Source organism: Sprattus sprattus (assembly GCF_963457725.1).
Source record: "Sprattus sprattus genome assembly, chromosome: 4".
In the NCBI taxonomy this organism is placed as follows: Eukaryota; Metazoa; Chordata; class Actinopteri; order Clupeiformes; family Clupeidae; genus Sprattus; species Sprattus sprattus.
The window spans coordinates 48,610,315-48,634,697 of NC_137923.1; the positions used below are offsets into that span (position 1 = coordinate 48,610,315).

The 24,383-nt window shown below is 41.0% G+C and overlaps 1 protein-coding gene across 4 annotated transcripts in view; it reads left to right on the forward strand.

Moving 5' to 3' along the window:
• akap9 (A kinase (PRKA) anchor protein 9) overlaps positions 1 to 24,383 on the forward strand; it is a 136,310-nt gene that overhangs the window by 72,013 nt on the left and 39,914 nt on the right. For 3 of the 4 annotated variants that reach the window (XM_080837555.1, XM_080837556.1, XM_080837558.1), the window contains exons 24-29: positions 4,488 to 4,700; positions 5,334 to 5,372; positions 6,769 to 7,001; positions 9,691 to 9,810; positions 11,166 to 11,342; positions 12,629 to 12,733. In XM_080837555.1, coding sequence (XP_080693681.1) covers positions 4,488 to 4,700; positions 5,334 to 5,372; positions 6,769 to 7,001; positions 9,691 to 9,810; positions 11,166 to 11,342; positions 12,629 to 12,733 — 887 coding nt within the window. The remainder of the gene's footprint in view (positions 1 to 4,487; positions 4,701 to 5,333; positions 5,373 to 6,768; positions 7,002 to 9,690; positions 9,811 to 11,165; positions 11,343 to 12,628; positions 12,734 to 24,383) is intronic. The other variant, XM_080837557.1, reaches the window with a different exon arrangement.

Below are 24,383 nucleotides of genomic sequence, written 5' to 3' on the forward strand. Positions count from 1 at the left end.
TCACTCCATCACAAACTCAGATTCACACAGTAGGCTAGAGGAAGGTCTGTCTGAATGGGAATTTAACATTAAAATAATCTTGTAGCTCATTTTTTTTTTTACTATTCGGTTTAAAGCACACATTTGGTTGAGTTCAAGGTCTTTTGTGTTCTGTCTGTCAACCAGCATGTCACCCTGTTGTGTCGCCTTTAACTTAATTGAATAGCATTGCTATTTGCTGCTGATCATTTAGTAGTATTGCTATCTGTTGCTAGTCATTTACTAGCATAGCTATCTGTTGCTAGTCATTTACTAGCATAGCTATCTGTTGCTAATCATTTAGTAGCATTGCTATCTGTAGGATTGCTATCTGTTGCTATCATTTAGTTGCACTGCTGTCTTAGCAAGACCATGTGATGTCCTCAACTGCCAGAGGCAGCTGGCCCCCCACTCAGTCACTGAGGCACTAAGGCAAAATATAGAAAAGAAGTAGCAAATGTGGCCGTCGCTTTTGAAGTATAAATCGTTATGTGAAGCATTAAGGAGTGTCAGTGTTACTGGAGGCTGGTGAGTTGGCGGGTTGTGTTCAGAGTGGGTTTGTTTCTTTTCAGCTCAGCTATCCCTCCCTCCCTCCCTCCCTCTTTCTCTCTCTCTCTCTCTCTCTCTCTCTCTCTCTCTCTCTCTCTCTTTAGTGTTTTATGACCGCATATGTGTCGTGTCTGAGAAGAGGGGGCGCTGACTTTAGTCAATATTTGCCAGCATTACAGTTAGTTGTTTGTCTCCACCCCTTGTCTTGTGTCAGGTGAACGTGATAATAAGATTTACCTGCAGGGTTCATGTGGCCAATTCTTTGACAAATAGTTTGGAATTCACAAGTAGCCTCAAGCAAAGATGGAAATATTATTGCCAGATGCTCTTTCACATACTTTCACATACTTCCACTATCTCTCTCTCTCTCTCTCTCTCTCTCTCTCTCTCTCTCTCTCTCTCTGTCTCTGTCTCTGTCTCTGTCTCTGTCTCTTTCTCTCCCTCCCTCCGTCTCTCTATCTCCTTGTTCTGTACGCGTACATCTTTCTCCCTCTCTCTCTCTCTCTGTCTTCTGTACACATACACATTCTGTTTGCCTTTGCTATCACGCTCCGTCATGTGCTCGGTGTCTGTCAGGTGGCTCAGGTGTAATGGTGGACGTAAACTGGTGAGACTGGGCTCACTTGTCAGCAGGAGCCCGTCCCCTATGGCCCAGGGTGTGGACAATAAACAGGTTTCAATTAAAACAAAGAACCGGCTCAGCATCCTCCCTCAGACCTGTCTGTGTCACACCGACTGAAAGGAGGAATTTTTTACCTGTTATCAGGAAGTGGGCCTTTTTTTATAGCTTCACTTACTGAAATGAAAGGCCTCAGAGTCTAGCGCTAATGGAGAATAGTGGCAGCATTTGATTTTCTGTTTTTGTTGTTTTGGTATATAAGGAGGATTTGTTGTGTGTGTGTGTGTGTGTGTGTGTGTGTGTGTGTGGTTGTCAGCGTGGGCGTAACTCCCTGGACGATTGTCTCAGCATTGGGACAGGGTGAATACACACCTTCAGAGCAGTCTCTATGCAACTAAACTAAACTCTCCTCCCTCTTGGCACGGTTGGCTAGTGCCCTGGGGATATGTTAAGAAAGAGTGTGTGTGTTTCATTTCGTTTCGTTTCGTTTCCCCTGAAAACATAATACAGGTTAACAAGACCTCATGCTTCATATACCCAACTCTTCAGAGAGCACCTCCCTTCCTAACTGGCACCTTGGCTTAACTTGCCAAGTGACAGTCCCGCACTTCTTTTTCTTTCTAGGTTGTTTTATATTCCTTAAAAAAAGTAGTATTTATTGTTACACCAGGTTTTATTGCTCTTAGCTTGACTGGTGTCTCCCTTGTACGTCGCTTTGGACAAAAGCGTCTGCTAAATGACTAGATGTAAATGTAAATATACCATAGGCAGACTCCATTATGACTGATTGTCACAGTGTAGAATTTCACTGTGCTTTGAAAGGTTTATTACTGCTACAGAGAAGGACAAATGGAAACAAAAAAATCCTCCATATTATGCCAAATAGGTGGTTGGTCGATGGTCGTCGATCAAGCCGATATGATATTTTGTGAGTTACACATCAAAGGTTCTTATCGCAGGAGAAGACTTGCCCAAGCCTCCTCCGGTATCTGCACAGGGCGTGTTCGGCCTAGGGCCGGCCTCACACTCACATGTGATACGTGTGTGTGTGTATCTGTTTATTTGCGTGAGTGTTTGGTGTGTGTGTGTATATGCGTGTGTGTGTGTGTGTGTGTGTGTGTGTGTGTGTGTGGAGATCTGAAGTAATAGAGTGGGCTGTTGAGGTGCAGCTTTGACTCCTTTGAGGCAGGAAGTGTTGTGAAGTGTTTTATCAGCAGTCACAAAGGTTTCATGCCTAGACGAATCATCTCGACTCCAGTTTACCTGGTTAGAAGTTCACACACGCCGGTACAAGTATGTGTGGTCATTCTTAAATTTTGATGCGATGACGGAGTGCTTTCAACAGAGCCTTTATTGCAGATGCATTACAAAGCATAATAGTCAGGTAAACACATAACATCATTGTTCAAAGCACAGTCCTCTTTAATATGCAACGTGGGGGGTGGAAATATGACCTGTGTGTGGGTGTGACCCACTCTTTAGTAGGGCAAGTCTGATTGAAATGTACACGAAATTCTGGCAACATTTAATTTGCAAATCAACTGGAATGCTTCAGTACACATTAGCGCTGGAGTCAGGTTCCTTCCTGACCTAGTATCTCCGTGGGGGTTTGTGAGCGGAGCGCTGTTTTTATGGTCTCACGTATCCTAAGCTGCTTTTGTGGGCGATCCCATTAATGCAGCGGAGCCAGAGTGTTTTGTGACCATGGTGTCAGTAATTAGGGTGCTCCTTTGTTTCGTTGTTCTTTTTTGGAGGGTTTTGTTGTTTGTCATCCATGTTTGAACACACACAAACACACACACACGGAGGGTTTTGTTGTTTGTCATCCATGCTTTTAAGTTGAGGGAATTCCCCCCTGCTGTGAGACGACAACGGAGACAACAAAAACAAACTGTCCAACAATGCCTTGCATTTAGACAACAAGCATGAACTACAGTAGCTTTGTGAAGGACAGTCCTTAATTTCAGACAAAGCCCACTTTATTACATGGCCCTAATTCTATCGTTCACCATAGTGTTGTGGTGGTAATGACAGATTTTGTGTGCTTATATTTTAATTGCAGTGTGTTGAGTGTCATATCTATAAGTTCATCTGACGTTTTTTTTATTAGACATGCAGCAGAGAGTGTGTGTGTGTGTGGGTGGGTGTGTGTGTGTGTGTGTGGATGTGTGTGTGTGTGTGTGTGTGTGTGTGTGTGGGGGGGGGGGGGGGGTAGTGTGCAGGCTGTGTGTGTGTGTGTGTGTGTGTGTGTGTGTGTGTGTGTGTGTGTGTGTGTGTGTTTCAAATAAAGAGTTCATATTTTGTGATCAACTACACAAATATGAATGAAATAAAGGGGAGGGGAGTAGGCTGATGGAGGATGCCTGCTGACCTGTGATAAATTAGTGCAGTAATGGCTTATTCACATGTGAAGAAGCTGCCGCCACACACACGCACACACGCACACACGCACACACGCACACACACACACACACACACACACACACACACACACACACCCATCACCCAAACTAGGACTGACATGTGGTCCTATGTCGGCTTGTTTGTGTGGCTTTGTTCCTCTCAGTACTGCGTCTTGTTTCCTTTGTGATCATATCTTAATATTTGCGCGCTTGACTTCGGGGTCGATCTTTTGTTGCATCAAATTACATGCGGCGGAGTGAAGCTTTTAATCTTTTGATAACATAAGCTAATTGCGCTGGAGTCATTGCCTAGCCAGTCTATGTATTTAGACCAACGTCTCCGTAGACCTTACATTCGTAAACAATGGTGTAGATGTCGATTTCACGGTGTAATAAGATTGAAGGCTTATTTTCATGTGAAATACTGGAGAGCAAATGATGTGAGTACCATACTTTCAGTCATGAATGTGCATATGCCTTTCATTCTTGAGAACACATTGCTTCAGGTCAGGATGGGAGAAACAATTCATATTTTTATTTCCGCTAATGCTTCCGGTCACTAATTCTGCCAGATGGGTGCTGTATTTGTCACTTATTAAAATGAAATGAAATTAAAGTGCCCTGTTCCACAAAAAAAACAGAATGGAATCAAAAGCTCCTTTCCACAAACCTGGTCTGTGTGTGTGTGTGTGTGTGTGTGTGTGTGTGTGTGTGTGTGTGTGTGTGTGTGTGTGTGTGTGTGTGTGTGAGTGTGTGTGTGTTTGCGTGTGTGCGTGTATGTGTTTGTGTTTGTGTGTGTGCATGTGTGCATGCTCGTGTGTGCACGCCTTTGTACATGCATGCATATGTCCTCTGGTGTCTGTGTTTGTGAATCTGTAAATATGTGTTTACCCGTTCAGGTTTGATTGACGGCTATACGGGCGAGCGGGCGGAGCTGGAGGCGCAGGTGCGTCAGAAGGAGGAGCTGCGCCAGCAGCTGGAGCAGGAGCTGCAGGTGACGGGCAGCCGGCTGCAGGAGCTGGAGCACGAGCGGCAGCACATGCAGCAGGAGCGGGAGCTGCTGTCACGCCAGCAGGATGCCATGAGGGACGAGGCCGGGCCTCGCGAGCTGCGTACGTATCCCATAATAACCCTACGCCCACACAACGCACACCCCCTGGTAGCGGCGGTCGTTGTCATGGCGACAGAGAGTGGCTAGGGGGGTGCATCGTCCAAATAAAGGCGTGTTTGCGAGGGATACAGAGTGATAACTGTGCAGGTTTTTAAAGTCACCTCTCCTCACAGTGCCTTAGAGCGGGGTCGCTGCTGTCTACATTCAATGCTACAAAATAGGAAGCAGGTTAACCCCTGGTGTTTGAGAAGGCTTTGAGAAAAGGATTTTTTGATATTGTCTTGACATCTAACGTATTGTTTAACCAAATGAATTCTTCTGGGTTTTTTTGTGGTCATTTCCTGTGTTTGGATAAAACTGATACATTGAACCAATGTCTGCACTTAACACCCTTATTGTAGTTGAAGGTGATTTAAGATGAACCAGTTGAACATGCAGTAAGTATGAACGATGTGAAAGGGTCCTCTCACAAGCAACAACTTCTCCCAGGGCAACACCATGGCAGGCTATGAGATGACACGCACTCTCTCTCTATCACTCTATCTCTCCTCTGACTGTCATCTTCTCTTCTTCTATTTTCACTCTGTCCATCTACTAAGAGCATGTTCAAATACTCTTTCTTATTCTCCTGTAGGCCTAGTTGAAGCTGCAGTCCTTGCAGCACCTGAAGCAGGTGTGTTCACATCAAGCATGGCCAGTGTATTTTTTGTTTTGTTCGTTTGTTTCCGTTATTTGATGTGTAATTGGATTAAAACTTGTCTCTAACGGAGTGATTAGTGGCGGTCTAACCCATCTCACAGCTGCCGAGAGCTTGCTTGCACTGGGCTCACTCACTAACTAACCCTATGGCTTACGCTTGTGGACTTTCCATACTTTTTTCAGTTTCTGTTTGATTTTGTCGTACTCCGTGTTTTTATTGATGAGTTGGTGTTTTGTCCACCGCTGAGTAAACATAATTGGCATGGTTTGTATTGATACACACAAATCGATATTTATCAATTAACATTACATTGTCATTGGCAACCATCTCTACTCTCGACAGATTTTCTCATTACAATTGTCACTGGCAATGGCCACAGGGTATCTAACAATGCTTGGTACGTTCAGAGTAAGATGATTGCGCAATAACACCATGTAAAACCTTCTCCCCTCACCTGGATATGCATCTGAGGCATGGAGACTGCAGTCTTTTGATTGTTGTATCTGATCTTTTTTTTTTTTTTACTTTGGCTTCATTTATTTGTTCTTCCTGTCGTCTTTCTTTGGTCACACTGCCCCTGTCTCTGCACTCTCCTCCCCCCTCTCGTGTTGCACTAATAATGTGGGACTGTGACCTCTAACCTGAATGGAATAATGTGGAGTGGTTTCCGTGGTGACGGTTGGTATGGCGCGGGTGAATTGGGACACAAACTGGTAATCATGGGTAATCAGGATGGGATGGCACTGTGATTTATGTCATAACCTGCGGAGGAGGCAGACATGGAGACCTGTTGTGATGGTGCGTTCAGCAGTTGATTATGTAATAACTCCACCATTATGTGGTGAGAGCACTGGCCAATCATGTAATTTGAAGTTCTGTATTGAAGCAATACAGCTATGGCAAATAGTAATTTAATTAATGTCTTCATAGTGATTTAATTGCCATTATTTTGTTTATATTTCTGACATGAGTACAGTTCTAGCTGTAGTCTGCCTCCTCTTGTTTAGCACTAATCAATATCTGTGTTGAAAGAGCCCCATCTCTGGAGCCAGATATTCCTCAAGTCACCGTTCCATGGTGCTAGCTCAGGTTTCACCCACAGACCTGAAAGAAAACATATGCTCTCCGTCAATCGCAAGCTTGCTGGCTTGGAAGCCCACTCGTATACGCTCTCGAGGAGGTGCATACGGAGAGCTAGCCATGCTGCCTTTTGAGCGCTCAGATGTTTTTTTCTGGTCAGTGGGTGAAGCCATCATGGAACTACAGCCTGAGGAGTACTCTTCTCCAGGCTCGATGTGCTCAAGCGAATACTTCTCATCTAACACCATCCTCTACCTCCTCTTGGATTCTCTCCCCGCTCCCGTCTCAGACCTGCTGGAGGAGACGGAGAAGCTGATGATGGAGAAGGTGGAGGTGCAGCTGCAGGCAGAGAAGGAGAGCAGCGTGCTGCAGAAACAGCTGAAGCTTCTAGAAGCCGAGCTGGAGGAACAGGTGAACCGCGGCATCGAGACGGAGCAGGCCCACAGCACCGAGGCTGCAGACCTGCTCCAGCAGATCCAGGCCTTGGAGAAGCAACTGGAGAAGAACCGCAAGTTCCTGGACGTGAGTGGATTATCATTCATCATTCACAATCACCACTGCAAGCAATCATGATAAAATGAAATCGGATTTATTTAATGTTGAAATTAAAAAAAGGAAGAGAATGACATACTTTACTTTAGACTAATCCTGTATATACAGGTGCATCTCAATATATTAGAATATCATCGAAAAGTTGATTTATTTCAGTAATTCTATTCAAAAAGTGAAACTCATATTTTATATAGATTCATTTCACACAGACTGATATATTTCAAGTGATTATTTCTTTTAAATTTGATGATTATAACTGACAGCTTATGAAAACCCAAAATTCAGTATCTCAGAAAATTAGAATATTTCTGAAGACCGATAGAAAAAAGGATTTTTAACACAGAAATGTTGGACTACTGAAAAGTATGAACATGTACAGCACTCAATACTTGGTTGGGGCTCCTTTTGCATGAATTGCTGCAGCAATGCGGCGTGGCATGAAGGCAATCAGTCTGTGGCACTGCTGAGGTGTTATGGAAGACCAGGTTGCTCTGATAGTGGCCTTCAGCTCTTCTGTGTGTTTGGGTCTGTCTCGCATCTTCCTTTTCACAATACCCTATAGAATCTCTATGGGTTTTAGGTCAGGCGAGTTTGCTGGCCAATCAAGCACAGGGATACCATGGTCCTTAAACCAGGTACTGGTACCTTTGGAAGTGTGTGCAGGTGCCAAGTCCTGATGGAAAATTAAATCTGCATCTCCATAAAGCTGGTCAGCAGAGAGAAGTACAAAGTGCTCTAGAACTTTCTGGTAGATGGCTGCGCTGACCTTGGACCACACAGTGGACTAACACCAGCAGATGACATGGCACCCCAAACCATCTCTGACTGTGGACACTTTACACTGCACTTGGATTCTGTTCCTCTCCTCTCATCCTCCAGACTCCGGGACCTTGATTTCCAAATTAAATGCAAAATTTACTTTCATCTGAAAAGAGAACTTTGGACCACTGAGCAACAGTGCAGTCCTTTTTGTCCTTAGCCCAGGTGAGACGCCTCTGACGTTGTCTCTGGTTCAAGAGTGGCTTGACACAGGAATGTGACAGTTGAAGTCCATGTTCTGGATACGTCTGTGCGTGTAGGCTCTTGAAGCACTGACTCCAACTGCAGTCCACTCCTTGTGAATCTCCCTTGAATGGGCTTTGTTTCACAATCCTCTCAAAGATGTCGTTATCCCTGTTGCTTGTGCACCTTTTTCTACCTAATTATTTCCTTCCATTCAACTTCCCATTAATGTGCTTGGATACAGCACTCTGTGAACAGCATGCTTCGTTAGCAATGACCTTTTGTGTCTTACCCTTCTTGTGCAGGGTGTCAATGATCGTCTTCTGGACAACTGTCAAGTCAGCAGTCTTCCCCATGATTGTGTAGCCTACTGAACTAGACTGAGAAACCATTTAAAGGCTCAGGAAACCTTTGCCGTTGTTTTGAGTTAATTAGCTGATTAGAGTGTGACACCATTGGTCATCAATATGGAACTTTTTCACAATATTCTAATTTTCTGAGATACTGAATTTTGGGTTTTCATTAGCTGGCAGTTATAATAATGAAAATTAAAAGAAATAAACACTTTAAATAGATCAGTCTGTGTGTAAACAATCTATATAATATATGAGTTTCACTTTTTGAATAGAATTACTGAAATAAATCAACTTTTCGATGATATTCTAATTTATTGAGATGCACCTGTAGATGATCCCAGTTTATCAAAACAAATTGACTACTGTAAAATAACATTGATGTTGTTGAGACCGTATGAAGCGCTAGACCCCTAACAGTACACTACGTTTAATTTCACATTTTATTCCATTTTGACTTTGATTTATTAAATAATTCATATAACTTATTAAATATATCCAACCAAATAAAAGAACTTATGTTACATGTGAGGTCAGATGGGGAGTGGTGTCTGTCTGGAGTATAAGGAGCTTGCAGAAATCTTCACAGGCTCCTCGGTGTTAACTTGACATTGATGTACTGCAAGTCGCTGAAAGGTTGACAGCTAATGGGGCGTATGCTACTTTGCGTAATGTCTTGACCATATAAAGGACAAAATAACGTCACAGCCAATCTAGGAGTTTTAAGTGGCTGTTTACTTTGATTTGTTTCTCTCGTTAAGTGGTTGTAATTGAGCTGTAGCTATATAGATTTCATGGACTTTGGAACATCAGTGCGATGGCTGGTGATTCATTTTGTTTTACAAGATGCTGCGAGTGAACACATTTAGAGACCTCCTGTTTTAGAGCATGCTGTTTCATGGCTTGTCTGGTGATTTCTTTCACCTGTTATTTTTAACATACATTCCTGCTGTGAGAAACAGCTGCAGCTTCTGCTGCTGTGACAGAAAGTCTGCATGAAATCCTGACATACACTTCACATGTATTTAGTTACTGTCTGTTGGTAGTGTTACAGATTCTGACAGTAATACAGCATAAGTAATTATTAAAATAATCTAATATAAAATATTTCCTTGTGAAAGGTAGGTGTTGACACAAGCTTCTGTCTTGCTACTGCATCATTATACTCATCTCCATTTCCTTCTATTTCTTTCTCTCTCTCTCTTTTCTCTTTCTGGCTCTCTCTCTCTATCTCTCTCTCTCTCTCCTACTTCACTCCTACTCCTACTCCTCTTTCTGTCTATCCATTTGTCTTTGCGCCTCAGGAGCAAGCGATGGACAGGGAGCACGAGCGCGATGTCTTCCAGCAGGAGATCTACAAGCTGGAGCAGCAGCTGAAGAACCCTCCCAAATCTCAGGGCGCCAGCGATCAGAGAGACCGAGAGGTGAGCCCTCCAGCAGACCAAAACATCACATGAAACCCCAGCAGAGAAACCAGCCTGCGAGCCACAATACATCAGTGATGGAGCTATTAAGCAAACGGGGTTAACAAATGAGGATTGTATCCGCTAGCAGAGAGAGTCTGTCTTAGCGCTGCTTCTAATCTAGTGTATGTAGTCCAAGAATATCAGCAGTAGACTCCTGTGGCCTGGAGGGTGGCCCTGTCAGGAAAAGGTAATAGCAGCCTCCTGATTATCAGAGTGAGACACAAAGACACCTAGCAACATTAGTTTCCACTCCCCCCTTGTTTCATAAAAAGCCTCAGCCTTCTAAGCCAGAGCCTGAGAGACCCACCAGCAAGTTTCCCTTCTCTTTGTCCTGTAACAATGGGAGGGTAATCAGATGATCACCATCTCGAACGCAAAAGTATTTTTTTCCCTTTGCACTTTCTTTCATTCTTCTTTGTCAAACACACACACACAGACACACACACACTTCCTCACTTTGAATATAAGGCAGAGTGTCCTGGTAAACAGTGTGTAGATAGTGTTACCTGAGCAAACAGCACCTGATGTCAGACTCGTCAAACAGGAACTGCTGGTAAATATTGTCTCCTGTGTGAAAGCCCTTTTTAAAAATCAGCCCATATACTTTCCCTTTCCTCTGGCTCACCGGGAGCGATGGCTCTCCTTTTTTTCAGAGTTCTCCTCTGCCCATTAAGTTGTTTCCATGGCGATGGTTTGCTGCCAGAGAGCGGGCTGGGAATGGTTGGTTCAGAAGGAGGCTGCTTTCCCCCCCAGTGCCTGCAGATCATGGCAGCCCTAAAAAAGCACTTGTGTAATTGAAAATAAATGAGATATGTCCACTTGAACGTTTCAGATTTCTGTGTGCATGTGAAATGAATTCCTTTTTGCAGTAGGCAAGATGTCAGAATGTTAATAGCTTTTATCTCATGGTTCATCAGCTGACTAACTTTAGTGACGTTGCAAAGAAAGAGGCGTGTGCTCTTTCACTCGGTCCTGCCTCTCTCTGTCATTAATCATTTTATCCTTCTCTTAATTCCCTCTTACCTTCTATCTCTCCCTCCCCCTTTCCCCAATCTCCATCCCTTCTTCCTCTTCATCCCTTCTTCCTATTTACTCCACTGTCCCATTCCCCTTTCCTTTGGTCTCTCTTTTTTCACAATTTTTTTTTTCTCTCTCTCTCTCTCTCCCCCACCCCCCTCCCCCATATAACGTCACATGGACTCCCCCTCTTTCCCCTTCCCACTCCCTCCTTCTCTCTCTCCCTCTTTGTCTCTCTCTCTCTTCCATCCCTCTCCCTGCCTGTGTGTGTGTGTGTGTGTGTGTGTGTGTGTCAGGTGGAGCGTCTGAACACTCAGCTGCAGGAGAAGTCTGACCGGTGCAGCGAGCTGCTGCTGCGGAGCGAGCAGCTGCAGCGCGAGGCGACCGAGCGGGACGAGGAGCTGGAGCGACTGGGCGAGCGCGTGCATCAGCTAGAGCAGGCCCTGCTCACCAGCACAGACGCCCTGCATAGGGTGAGTCCGCCCGCTCTCTCTCTTTTCACTATCTCTCTGTCTCTGTATCTCTCCCTCTGTCTCTGTATCTCTCCCTCTGTCTCTGTATCTCTCCCTCTGTCTCTGTACTGTATCTCTCCCTCTCTCTGTCTCTCTCTCCCTCTCTCTTGCTCTCTCTCTCTCTTTCTGGTACTCTTCGTCTTACCTTCTTCACTGTCTCTTGTCCTTTCTTCCTTCGTTTCCCCTCCGCTGTGTTTCCATCATGCGTTTGGTGTCAGCACCTGGTCCCTGCGGGCTAGAGGTGCACTGACAGCATCTTGCACGTCCTCTTATTCCTCTCATCTGTGCGTTTCCATCGTACTCCCTGTATCCTTCCACATTTCTTCCTTTTAGCTTCCTCTTCTCTCTTCCTTTTTCACTCTTCTTCCTCCCCTCTCTTTCTCCCACCCTCCTTCATTTTTTGTGCCGGCATCGTTACCCCTCCCTCATTCTCCTCCCTCTTATTCTCTCCCCTCCTGTTCCCTCTCTTTTTGTGTCTGCTGCTGCTCCTACCGCCGCTGGTGCTACTGTTTTTGTGTGTGTGTGTGCGTGCGTCATCTGTGGTCTTCCTCTGACAGCCAAGGTTATTCCTCACGGTGGGTGGGGGATTCACAGCATGTGTGTGAGAAGGGGGAGTGTCGAGATGTGTGTTTGTGTGTGTGTGTGTGTGTGTGTGTGTGTGGGCGGCGTGTTAATGATGTTCTTCGCTGCATTGATGATCCTTGATTCTTCATAGTGGTAGAACCGAGAGATATAAATTAAGACTTTTGCAGCTTTCAGATGATGAGAGCCTGTAGATGTTTGTCTTGGTGATAGATAGAGGTGTATGGTGAGTGTGCGTGCATGTGCTGGTAATGATTCATTCCTGTCTTAGTGAGCTGTGTGTGTGACTCTTACGGTTTGCCTTAGTGCCATATTCCCTCTCCTCAGATTGTGTAAACTGCTTAAAAATGTGGCCAGTTACTGCTGTGAGCATGCAGTGTAGGTGTGTATGTGCGTAGTTAGTTCAGTCATGCCGCTGTGCGAGTGTGTGAGGTGTGTGGTCTCTTTTGCTAGACTGTGGATGCTAGACTATGTGCGCATCAGCCCTTTATGTTTTGCTGAATTGCATATTTTAAAGTAGTGTCGTGTGTGTGTGTGTGTGTGTGTGTGTGTGTGTGTGTGTGTGTGTGTGTGTGTGTGTGTGTGTGTGTGTGTGTGTGTGTGTGTGTGTGTGTGTGTGTGTGTGTGTGTGTGTGTGTGTGTGTGTGTGTGTGTGTGTGTGGCAGGTGGAGGAGTCTCGGCAGCATGCCCCCATGACTGAGGCTGAGCATGGCACCCTGGAGGCCCAGCTGCAGACGGAGAGGGAGGCGCTGGACAGGAAGGAGAAAGAGGTAGGCAACACAACTGGTGGAAAGGACCTAAGTACATTTACTCAAGTGCTACTACTACTACTAATAATAATAATTTTACATTTATATAGCGTTTTTGCAAATTTCCATGGTCACTTTACATAGAGGAGGGAGAAATGTTCATGAAAAAGTAAAGTGTTTAAAACTCGAAACTATAGAAAGTAGAGAAAGGGGAGGAGTCATGAAGACATTGAGGAAGAGAATTCGAGAGTTTGGGGGCCATGACTCTGAAAGACCTACCTCTCTAGGTGAAAAGTCTGGTGCATCTGACATCGAGTAGAATATTGCAAGAACACCTGAGAGAGCGAGAGGGAGAGGGTTGCAAGGTTATGCAGAGCTTTAAGGATGAAAAGCAAAATGTTGAGCTTTACACAGGACCAGTAGCCAGTATAGCTGAGAGAATAGTGGGAACTCCAAGAGACATAATGAAGGCATGAACCATGAATAATGAAGGCATGATTTCACATCATTACTTGTCCAAGGCGAGCAATGTTACGGAGGTGAAAGAAAGCAATCTTGGTCAGGGACTAAATAAATGTAACTAGTACAAATAGTAAAATACTGAAGTACACCAAGAACTCTGACAACAAGTGCAGGCATAACAAGCACACCAGCAGTACTACCAGAAAAATGTATTTGGGGCCTCTTTGCAGTATCTTGGATATGCACCTACATGTGAGAACTTGCTTGTTTGTGTAAATAACTTACACAAGCCTTCTCATATAGAACAATTGTTATTCCTAGGCATTTTCTTCTTATTATTACAGTGCATGAAATGCCCTGTATTGTTATTCCTAGGCATTTTCTTCTTCTTCTTATTCTTGTTACCTTTTTCTGCGATTAATTCAGCCCGAACCCCTTAACGTAGAAACTTCATTCAAACTTTGTCGCGTAGGTCTTGTAAAGGACACTTAAGCTATGTATTTTTCACTTTTCTAAACTTTATACTTTTTAAGATATTAAATAAAAACGAATCGAAATTTTCCCATTGACTTACATTGGGCCATTATGACATCATAATAGGGTCTTTAAACTGGCTTGCACCTGTGCTTCACTGACAGCTGCACCAAATCAAAGGAATCTCTTCTCTGTCCCTCTCAATTTAACTGTAACTAGGAACATTAAGACACCTTCCATTCTCTACTTTTTTTCTCTCCATCTCTCCATCTTTCTCTCTATCCCTCTCAGTCTACTTTCTCTCACACTCAATCTCTCTTCTTCACTCCATTTTATCTCCTTTTTTCAATATTTTCACTCTCTTCTTTCCTTCTTCCACTCATCTTTCCTTCTTCCACTCTTCTTTCCTTCTTTCACTTTTCTTTCCTTTCTTCACTCTCCTTTCTTCTTTCCTTCTTTCACTCTTCTTTCCTTTTCTTCTTTCCTTCTTCAACTATTATTTCCTTCTTTCACTCTTCTTTCCTTTCTTCACTCTTCTTTCTTTTCTTCTTCCACTCTTCTTTCCTTTCTTCACTCTTCTTTCTTTTCTTCTTTCCTTCTTTCACTCTTCTTTCCTTCATCCTCTCTTCTCTCCTTTCTTCACTCTTCTATCCTTTCTTCTTTCCTTCTTCCACACTTCTTTCCTTTCTTCTTTCCTTCTTTCTTTTCTTCTTCCTTTCCTAACTTTTGCATTTCATGCACTGGTATTTCCTTCAGGAAATGCATTTTTCTAGTTCTTTTTACCTTTTTCTGCGATTAATTCAGCCCGAACCGCTTAACGTAGAAACTTCATTCAAACTTTGTTGCGTAGGTCTTGTAAAGGACACTTATGCTATGTATTTTTCACTTTTCTAAACTTTATACTTTTTAAGTTATTAAAGAAAAACGAATCTAAATTTTCCCATTGACTTACATTGGGCCATTATGACATCATAATAGGGTAATTAAACTGGCTTGCACCTGTGCTTCACTGACACCTGCGGCAAGCCTCCAAGGGTCCTCTTCTCTCTGTACCTCTCCATTCAACTGTATAACTAGGAATATTAATAGACACCTTCCATACTCTACTTTTTTTTCTCTCTATCACTCTCACTCTACTTTCTCTCACACTCCATCTCTCTGCTTCACTCTTTTTTTCTCCTTCTTTCAATATTTTCACTCTCTCTTTACTGTCTTTATCCAGAGCCACTCTTGTTCACTCTTCTTTCCTTACTTTGTTTCTTCCTCTCTTCTTTCCTTTCTTCTTTCCTTCTTTCTACTCTTCTTTACTTTCTTCTTTCCTTCTTCCACTCTTCTTTCCTTTCTTCTTCCCTTCTTCCACTCTTCTTACCTTTTTCTTTTCTTCTTTCCTTCTTCCAGTCTTCTTTCCTTCTTCCACTCTAATTCCCTTTCTTCACTCTTCTTTCCTTTCTTCTTCCCTTCTTCCACTCTTCTTTCTTTCTTCACTCTTCTTTCCTTTCTTCTTTCCTTCTTCAACTCTTCTTTCCTTCTTTTACTGTTCTTTCCTTTCTTCCTTCCTTCTTTCACTTTTCTTTTATTCGTTCTTTCTTAACTTTTGCATTTCATGCACTGGTATTTCCTTCAGGAAATGCATTTTCTAGTTTTATTCTTCCTTTCTTAACTTTTGCATTTCATGCACTGGTATTTCCTTCAGGAAATGCATTTTCTAGTTATTACAGTGCATGAAATGCCCTGTATTGTTATTCCTAGGCATTTTCTTCTTATTATTACAGTGCATGAAATGCCCTGTATTGTTATTCCTAGGCATTTTCTTCTTCTTCTTATTCTTCTTACCTTTTTCTGGGATTAATTCAGCTCGAACCGCTTAACGTAGAAACTTCATTCAAACTTTGTCGCGTAGGTCTTGTAAAGGACACTTATGCTATGTATTTTTCACTTTTCTAAACTTTATACTTTTTAAGATATTAAAGAAAAACGAATATAAATTTCTCCCATTGACTTACATTGGGCCATTATGACATCATAATAGGGTCTTTAAACTGGCTTGCACCTGTGCTTTACTGACAGCTGCGCCAAATCAAAGGAACCTCTTCTCTCTCTGTCCCTCTCAATTTAACTGTAACTAGGAACATTAAGACACCATCCATTCTCAATTTTTTTTCTCTCCATCTTTCTCTCTCAGTCTACTTTCTCTCACACTCAATCTCTCTTCTTCACTCTATTTTTATCTCCTTTTTTCAATATTTTCACTCTCTTTTTCTCTTTCACTCTTCTTTCCTTCTTCCACTCATCTTTCCTTCTTTCACTTTTCTTTCCTTTCTTCACTCTCCTTTCTTCTTTCCTTCTTTCACTCTTCTTTCCTTTTCTTCTTTCCTTCTTCAACTATTATTTCCTTCTTTCACTCTTCTTTCCTTTCTTCACTCTTCTTTCTTTCCTTCTTCCACTCTTCTTTCCTTTCTTCTTTCCTTCTTTCTTTTCTTCTTCCTTTCCTAACTTTTGCATTTCATGCACTGGTATTTCCTTCAGGAAATGCATTTTCTAGTTACAGTGCATGAAATGCCCTGTATTGTTATTCCTAGGCTTCTTCTTCTTCTTCTTCTTCTTATTCTTGTTACCTTTTTCTGCGATTAATTCAGCCCGAACCGCTTAACGTAGAAACTTCATTCAAACTTTGTCGCGTAGGTCTTGTAAAGGACACTTATGCTATGTATTTTTCACCTTTCTAAACGTTATACTTTTTAAGATATTAAATAAAAACGAATCTAAATTTTCCCATTGACTTACATTGGGCCATTATGACATCATAATAGGGTCTTTAAACTGGCTTGCACCTGTGTTCACTGACAGTTGCGCCAAATCAAAGGAACCTCTTCTCTGTCCCTCTCAATTAAACTGTAACTAGGAACATTAAGACACCTTCCATTCTCTACTTTTTTTTCTCTCCATCTCTCCATCTTTCTCTCTATCCCTCTCAGTCTACTTTCTCTCACACTCAATCTCTCTTCTTCACTCCATTTTTATCTCCTTTTTTCAATATTTTCACTCTTTTTCTCTTCCACTCTTCTTTACGTCTTCCACTCTTCTTTCCTTTCTTCTTTTCTTCTTCCACTCTTCTTTCCTTCTTTCACTTTTCTTTCCTTTCTTCACTCTCCTTTCTTCTTTCCTTCTTTCACTCTTCTTTCCTTTCTTCTTTCCTTCTTCAACTATTATTTCCTTCTTTCACTCTTCTTTCCTTTCTTCACTCTTCTCTCTTTTCTTCTTCCACTTTTCTTTCCTTTCTTCACTCTTCTTTCTTTTCTTCTTTCCTTCTTTCACTCTTCTTTCCTTCATCCTCTCTTCTCTCATTTCTTTACTCTTTTTTCCTTTCTTCTTTCCTTCTTCCACTCTTCTTTCCTTTCTTATTTCCTTCTTTCACTCTTCTTTCTTTTCTTCTTCCTTTCCTAACTTTTGCATTTCATGCACTGGTATTTCCTTCAGGAAATGCATTTTCTAGTTATTACAGTGCATGAAATGCCCTGTATTGTTATTCCTAGGCTTCTTCTTCTTCTTCTTCTTCTTCTTCTTCTTCTTCTTATTACAGTGCATGAAATGCCCTGTATTGTTATTCCTAGGCTTCTTCTTCTTCTTCTTATTCTTGTTACCTTTTTCTGCGATTAATTCAGCCCGAACCGCTTAACGTAGAAACTTCATTCAAACTTTTTCGCGTAGGTCTTGTAAACGACACTTATGCTATGTATTTTTCACTTTTCTAAACTTTATACTTTTTAAGATATTAAAGAAAAACGAATATAAATTTCTCCCATTGACTTACATTGGGCCATTATGACATCATAATAGGGTCTTTAAACTGGCTTGCACCTGTGCTTTACTGACACCTGCGCCAAATCCTTCTCTCTCTGTCCCTCTCAATTTAACTGTAACTAGGAACATTAAGACACCATCCATTCTCAATTTTTTTTCTCTCCATCTCTCCATCTTTCTCTCTCAGTCAACTTTCTCTCACACTCAATCTCTCTTCTTCACTCCATTTTTATCTCCTTTTTTCAATATTTTCACTCTCTCTTTATCTCTTCATCCAGAGCCACTCTTGTTCACTCTTCTTTCCTTCTTCCACTCTTCTTTCCTTTCTTATTTTCTTCTTCCATTTTTCTTTCCTTCTTCCACTCTTCTTGCCTTTCTTTTTTCCTTCATCCACTCTTCTTTCCTTCTTTCACTTTTCTTTCCTTTCTTCGCTCTTCTTTCCTTTCTTCGCTCTTCTTTCCTTCTTACACTCTTCTTTCCTTCTTTCACTCTTCTTTCCTTTGTTCTTTCCTTCTTTCACTCTTCTTTCTTTTCTTATTTCCTTCTTCCACTCTTCTTTCCTTTCTTCATTCCTTCTTCCATTTTTCTTTCCTTCTTCCACTTTTCTTTCCTTTCTTCACTCTTCTTTCCCACTTTCACTCTTCTTTCACTCTTCTTTGTTTTCTTCTTTCCTTCTTCCACTCTTCTTTCCTTCCTTCACTCTTCTCTCCTTTCTTCTTTCATTATTTCACTCTTCTTTCTTTTCTTCTTTCCTTCTTCCACTCTTCTTTCCTTTTTTCACTCTTCTTTCTTTTCTTCTTTCCTTCTTTCACTCTTCTTTCCTTTCTTCTTTCCTTCTTCCACTCTTCTCTCCTTTCTTCACTCTTCTTTCCTTTCGTCTTTACTTCTTCCACTCTTCTTTCCTTTCTTATTTCCTTCTTTCACTCTTCTTTCTTTTCTTCTTCTTTTCTTAACTTTTGCATTTCATACACTGGTATTTCCTTCAGGAAATGCATTTTCTAGTTACAGTGCATGAAATGCCCTGTATTGTTATTCCTAGGCTTCTTCTTCTTATTCTTGTTACCTTTTTCTGCGATTAATTCAGCCCGAACCACTTAACGTAGAAACTTCATTCAAACTTTGTCGCGTAGGTCTTGTAAACGACACTTATGCTATGTATTTTTCACTTTTCTAAACTTTATACTTTTTAAGATATTAAAGAAAAACGAATATAAATTTCTCCCATTGACTTACATTGGGCCATTATGACATCATAATAGGGTCTTTAAACTGGCTTGCACCTGTGCTTTACTCTGCCGTGCTAAGGCAAAAGACCGTAACTTCAAGTTTGGTCAAAAATGAGTTTTTGACGTATTTGTAAAATATCAGCAGTAATTAAACAAATGTACTGATATTAAATGTACTACTAACATGCCATTATCAAATTAAAGCCAGTGACATCAGTATTTTGGTTGATTTCACGATGTATAGGCTACCGACAGTTAGCATACCAAGCTAGGTAGCATTACCATTAGAATTGCATGGCAGATATGCTAAGCTATCGGGCTATTCCCCCACCCAGTGCCTGTGGCTAGTCCGAAAAAGGTGCATCTAAATCGGGTAACTTCGCCTGGCGAGCGGGGGCATGTGGAGGGGGAAAATGGGCCTCATTCTCTATCGTTCTCTCTCTCTCTCTCTCTCTCTCTCACACACACACACACACACACACACACACACACACACACACACACACACACACACACACACACACACACACACACACACACACCCAATGGACTGACATAGATGTTTTATGTGTTTCATGTGACAATTCAAGTTCATTGTTTTATGTGCTTAATGTGATAATTCAATGGTGTGTGTGTGTGTGTGTGTGTGTGTGTGTGTGTGTGATAATCATTGTATTGGTAATTGTGATAAATGAAATAGTATTACTACTGATTAATTAATAGGGTCATTATTCCATTGTTATCATACCACTGAGCTTTAACATAGAAGTTACTGCCTTCTGCCTTAGTATGCTTCACTGACACCTGTGCCAAATCCAAAGAACCTCTTCTCTCTCTGTCCCTCTCAATTTAACTGTAACTAGGAACATTAAGACACCATCCATTCTCTATTTTTTTTCTCTCCATCTCTCCATCTTTTTCTCTGTCAACTTTCTCTCACACTCAATCTCTCTTCTTCACTCCATTTTTATCTCCTTTTTTCAATATTTTCACTCTCTCTTTATCTCTTCATCCAGAGCCACTCTTGTTCACTCTTCTTTCCTTCTTCCACTCTTCTTTCCTTTCTTATTTTCTTCTTCCATTTTTCTTTCCTTCTTCCACTCTTCTTGCCTTTCTTTTTTCCTTCATCCACTCTTCTTTCCTTCTTCCACTTTTCTTTCCTTTCTTCACTCTTCTTTCCTTCTTACACTCTTCTTTCCTTTCTTCTTTCCTTCTTTCACTCTTCTTTCTTTCCTTATTTCCTTCTTCCACTCTTCTTTCCTTCCTTCACTCTTCTTTCCTTTCTTCTTTCATTATTTCACTCTTCTTTCTTTTCTTCTTTCCTTCTTCCACTCTTCTTTCCTTTCTTCACTCTTCTTTCTTTTCTTCTTTCCTTCTTTCACTCTTCTTTCCTTTCTTCTTTCCCTCTTCCACTCTTCTCTCCTTTCTTCACTCTTCTTTCCTTTTGTCTTTCCTTCTTCCACTCTTCTTGCCTTTCTTTTTTCCTTCATCCACTCTTCTTTCCTTCTTCCACTTTTCTTTCCTTTCTTCACTCTTCTTTCCTTCTTACACTCTTCTTTCCTTTCTTCTTTCCTTCTTTCACTCTTCTTTCTTTTCTTCTTCCTTTCTTAACCTTTGCATTTCATGCACTGGTATTTCCTTCAGGAAATGCATTTTCTAGTTACAGTGCATGAAATGCCCTGTATTGTTATTCCTAGGCTTCTTCTTCTTATTCTTGTTACCTTTTTCTGCGATTAATTCAGCCCGAACCGCTTAACGTAGAAACTTCATTCAAACTTTGTCGCGTAGGTCTTGTAAAGGACACTTATGCTATGTATTTTTCACTTTTCTAAACTTTATACTTTTTAAGATATTAAATAAAAACGAATCTAAATTTTCCCATTGACTTACATTGGGCCATTATGACATCATAATTGGGTCTTTAAACTGGCTTGCACCTGTGCTTCACTGACAGCTGCACCAAATCAAAGGAACCTCTTCTCTGTCCCTCTCAATTTAACTGTAACTAGGAACATTAAGACACCTTCCATTCTCTACTTTTTTTTCTCTCCATCTCTCCATCTTTCTCTCTATCCCTCTCAGTCTACTTTCTCTCACACTCAATCTCTCTTCTTCACTCCATTTTTATCTCCTTTTTTCAATATTTTCACTCTCTTTTTCTCTTCCACTCTTCTTTCCTTCTTCCACTCTTCTTTCCTTTCTTCTTTCCTTCTTCCACTCTTCTTTCCTTCTTTCACTTTTCTTTCCTTTCTTCACTCTCCTTTCTTCTTTCCTTTTTTCACTCTTCTTTCCTTCTTCAACTATTATTTCCTTCTTTCACTCTTCTTTCCTTTCTTCACTCTTCTTTCTTTTCTTCTTCCACTCTTCTTTCCTTTCTTCACTCTTCACTCTTCTTTCTTTTCTTCTTTCCTTCTTTCACTCTTCTTTCCTTCATCCTCTCTTCTCTCCTTTCTTCACTCTTCTTTCCTTCTTCCACTCTTCTTACCTTCTTTCACTCTTCTTTCTTTTCTTCTTCCTTTCCTAACTTTTGCATTTCATGCACTGGTATTTCCTTCAGGAAATGCATTTTCTAGTTACAGTGCATGAAATGCCCTGTATTGTTATTCCTAGGCTTCTTCTTCTTCTTCTTCTTCTTCTTCTTCTTCTTCTTCTTATTCTTGTTACCTTTTTCTGCGATTAATTCAGCCCGAACCACTTAACGTAGAGACTTCATTCAAACTTTGTCGCGTAGGTCTTGTAAACGACACTTATGCTATGTATTTTTCACTTTTCTAAACTTTATACTTTTTAAAATATTAAAGAAAAACGAATATAAATTTCTCCCATTGACTTACATTGGGCCATTATGACATCATAATAGGGTCTTTAAACTGGCTTGCACCTGTGCTTTACTCTGCCGTGCTAAGGCAAAAGACCGTAACTTCAAGTTTGGTCAAAAATGAGTTTTTGACGTATTTGTAAAATATCAGCAGTAATTAAACAAATGTACTGATATTAAATGTACTACTAACATGCCATTATCAAATTAAAGCCAGTGACATCAGTATTTTGGTTGATTTCACGATGTATAGGCTACCGACAGTTAGCATACCAAGCTAGGTAGCATTACCATTAGAATTGCATGGCAGATATGCTAAGCTATCGGGCTATTCCCCCACCCAGTGCCTGTGGCTAGTCCGAAAAAGGTGCATCTAAATCGGGTAACTTCGCTTGGCGAGCGGGGGCATGTGGAGGGGGAAAATGGGCCTCATTCTCTATCGTTCTCTCTCTCTCTCTCTCTCTCTCTCTCTCACACACACACACACACACACACACACACACACACACACCCCAATGGACTGACATAGATGTTTTATGTGTTTCATGTGACAATTCAAGTTCATTGTTTTATGTGCTTAATGTGATAATTCAATGGTGTGTGAATGTGTGTGTGTGTGTGTGTGTGATAATCATTGTATTGGTAATTGTGATAAATGAAATAGTATTACTACTGATTAATTAATAGGGTCATTATTCCATTGTTATCATACCACTGAGCTTTAACATAGAAGTTACTGCCTTCTGCCTTAGTATGCTTCACTGACACCTGTGCCAAATCCAAAGAACCTCTTCTCTCTCTGTCCCTCTCAATTTAACTGTAACTAGGAACATTAAGACACCATCCATTCTCTATTTTTTTTTCTCTCCATCTCTCCATCTTTCTCTCTGTCAACTTTCTCTCACACTCAATCTCTCTTCTTCACTCCATTTTTATCTCCTTTTTTCAATATTTTCACTCTCTCTTTATCTCTTCATCCAGAGCCACTCTTGTTCACTCTTCTTTCCTTCTTCCACTCTTCTTTCCTTTCTTATTTTCTTCTTCCATTTTTCTTTCCTTCTTCCACTCTTCTTGCCTTTCTTTTTTCCTTCATCCACTCTTCTTTCCTTCTTCCACTTTTCTTTCCTTTCTTCACTCTTCTTTCCTTCTTACACTCTTCTTTCCTTTCTTCTTTCCTTCTTTCACTCTTCTTTCTTTCCTTATTTCCTTCTTCCACTCTTCTTTCCTTCCTTCACTCTTCTTTCCTTTCTTCTTTCATTATTTCACTCTTCTTTCTTTTCTTCTTTCCTTCTTCCACTCTTCTTTCCTTTCTTCACTCTTCTTTCTTTTCTTCTTTCCTTCTTTCACTCTTCTTTCCTTTCTTCTTTCCCTCTTCCACTCTTCTCTCCTTTCTTCACTCTTCTTTCCTTTTGTCTTTCCTTCTTCCACTCTTCTTCCTTTCTTTTTTCCTTCATCCACTCTTCTTTCCTTCTTCCACTTTTCTTTCCTTTCTTCACTCTTCTTTCCTTCTTACACTCTTCTTTCCTTTCTTCTTTCCTTCTTTCACTCTTCTTTCTTTTCTTCTTCCTTTCTTAACCTTTGCATTTCATGCACTGGTATTTCCTTCAGGAAATGCATTTTCTAGTTATTCTTGTTACCTTTTTCTGCGATTAATTCAGCCCGAACCGCTTAACGTAGAAACTTCATTCAAACTTTGTCGCGTAGGTCTTGTAAACGACACTTATGCTATGTATTTTTCACTTTTCTAAACTTTATACTTTTTAAGATATTAAACAAAAACGAATATACATTTCTCCCATTGACTTACATTGGGCCATTATGACATCATAATAGGGTCTTTAAACTGGCTTGCACCTGTGCTTTACTGACAGCTGCGCCAAATCAAAGGAACCACTTCTCTCTCTGTCCCTCTCAATTTAACTGTAACTAGGAACATTAAGACACCATCCATTCTCAATTTTTTTTTCTCTCCATCTTTCTCTCTCAGTCTACTTTCTCTCACACTCAATCTCTCTTCTTCACTCCATTTTTATCTCCTTTTTTCAATATTTTCACTCTCTTTTTCTCTTTCACTCTTCTTTCCTTCTTCGACTCATCTTTCCTTCTTCCACTCTTCTTTCCTTCTTTCACTTTTCTTTCCTTTCTTCATCTCCTTTCTTCTTTCCTTCTTTCACTCTTCTTTCCTTTTCTTCTTTCCTTCTTCAACTATTATTTCCTTCTTTCACTCTTCTTTCCTTTCTTCACTCTTCTTTCTTTTCTTCTTCCACTCCTCTTTCCTTTCTTCACTCTTCTTTCTTTTCTTCTTTCCTTCTTTCACTCTTCTTTCCTTCATCCTCTCTTCTCTCCTTTCTTCACTCTTCTATCCTTTCTTCTTTCCTTCTTCCACTCTTCTTTCCTTCTTTCACTCTTCTTTATTTTCTTCTTCCTTTCCTAACTTTTGCATTTCATGCACTGGTATTTCCTTCAGGAAATGCATTTTCTAGTTACAGTGCATGAAATGCCCTGTATTGTTATTCCTAGGCTTCTTCTTCTTCTTCTTCTTCTTCTTCTTCTTCTTCTTATTCTTGTTACCTTTTTGTGCGATTAATTCAGCCCGAACCGCTTAACGTAGAAACTTCATTCAAACTTTGTCGCGTAGGTCTTGTAAACGGCACTTATGCTATGTATTTTTCACTTTTCTAAACTTTATACTTTTTAAGATATTAAAGAAAAAAGAATATAAATTTCTCCCATTGACTTACATTGGGCCATTATGACATCATAATAGGGTCTTTAAACTGGCTTGCACCTGTGCTTTACTGACAGCTGCGCCAAATCAAAGGAACCTCTTCTCTCTCTGTCCCTCTCAATTTAACTGTAACTAGGAACATTAAGACACCATCCATTCTCA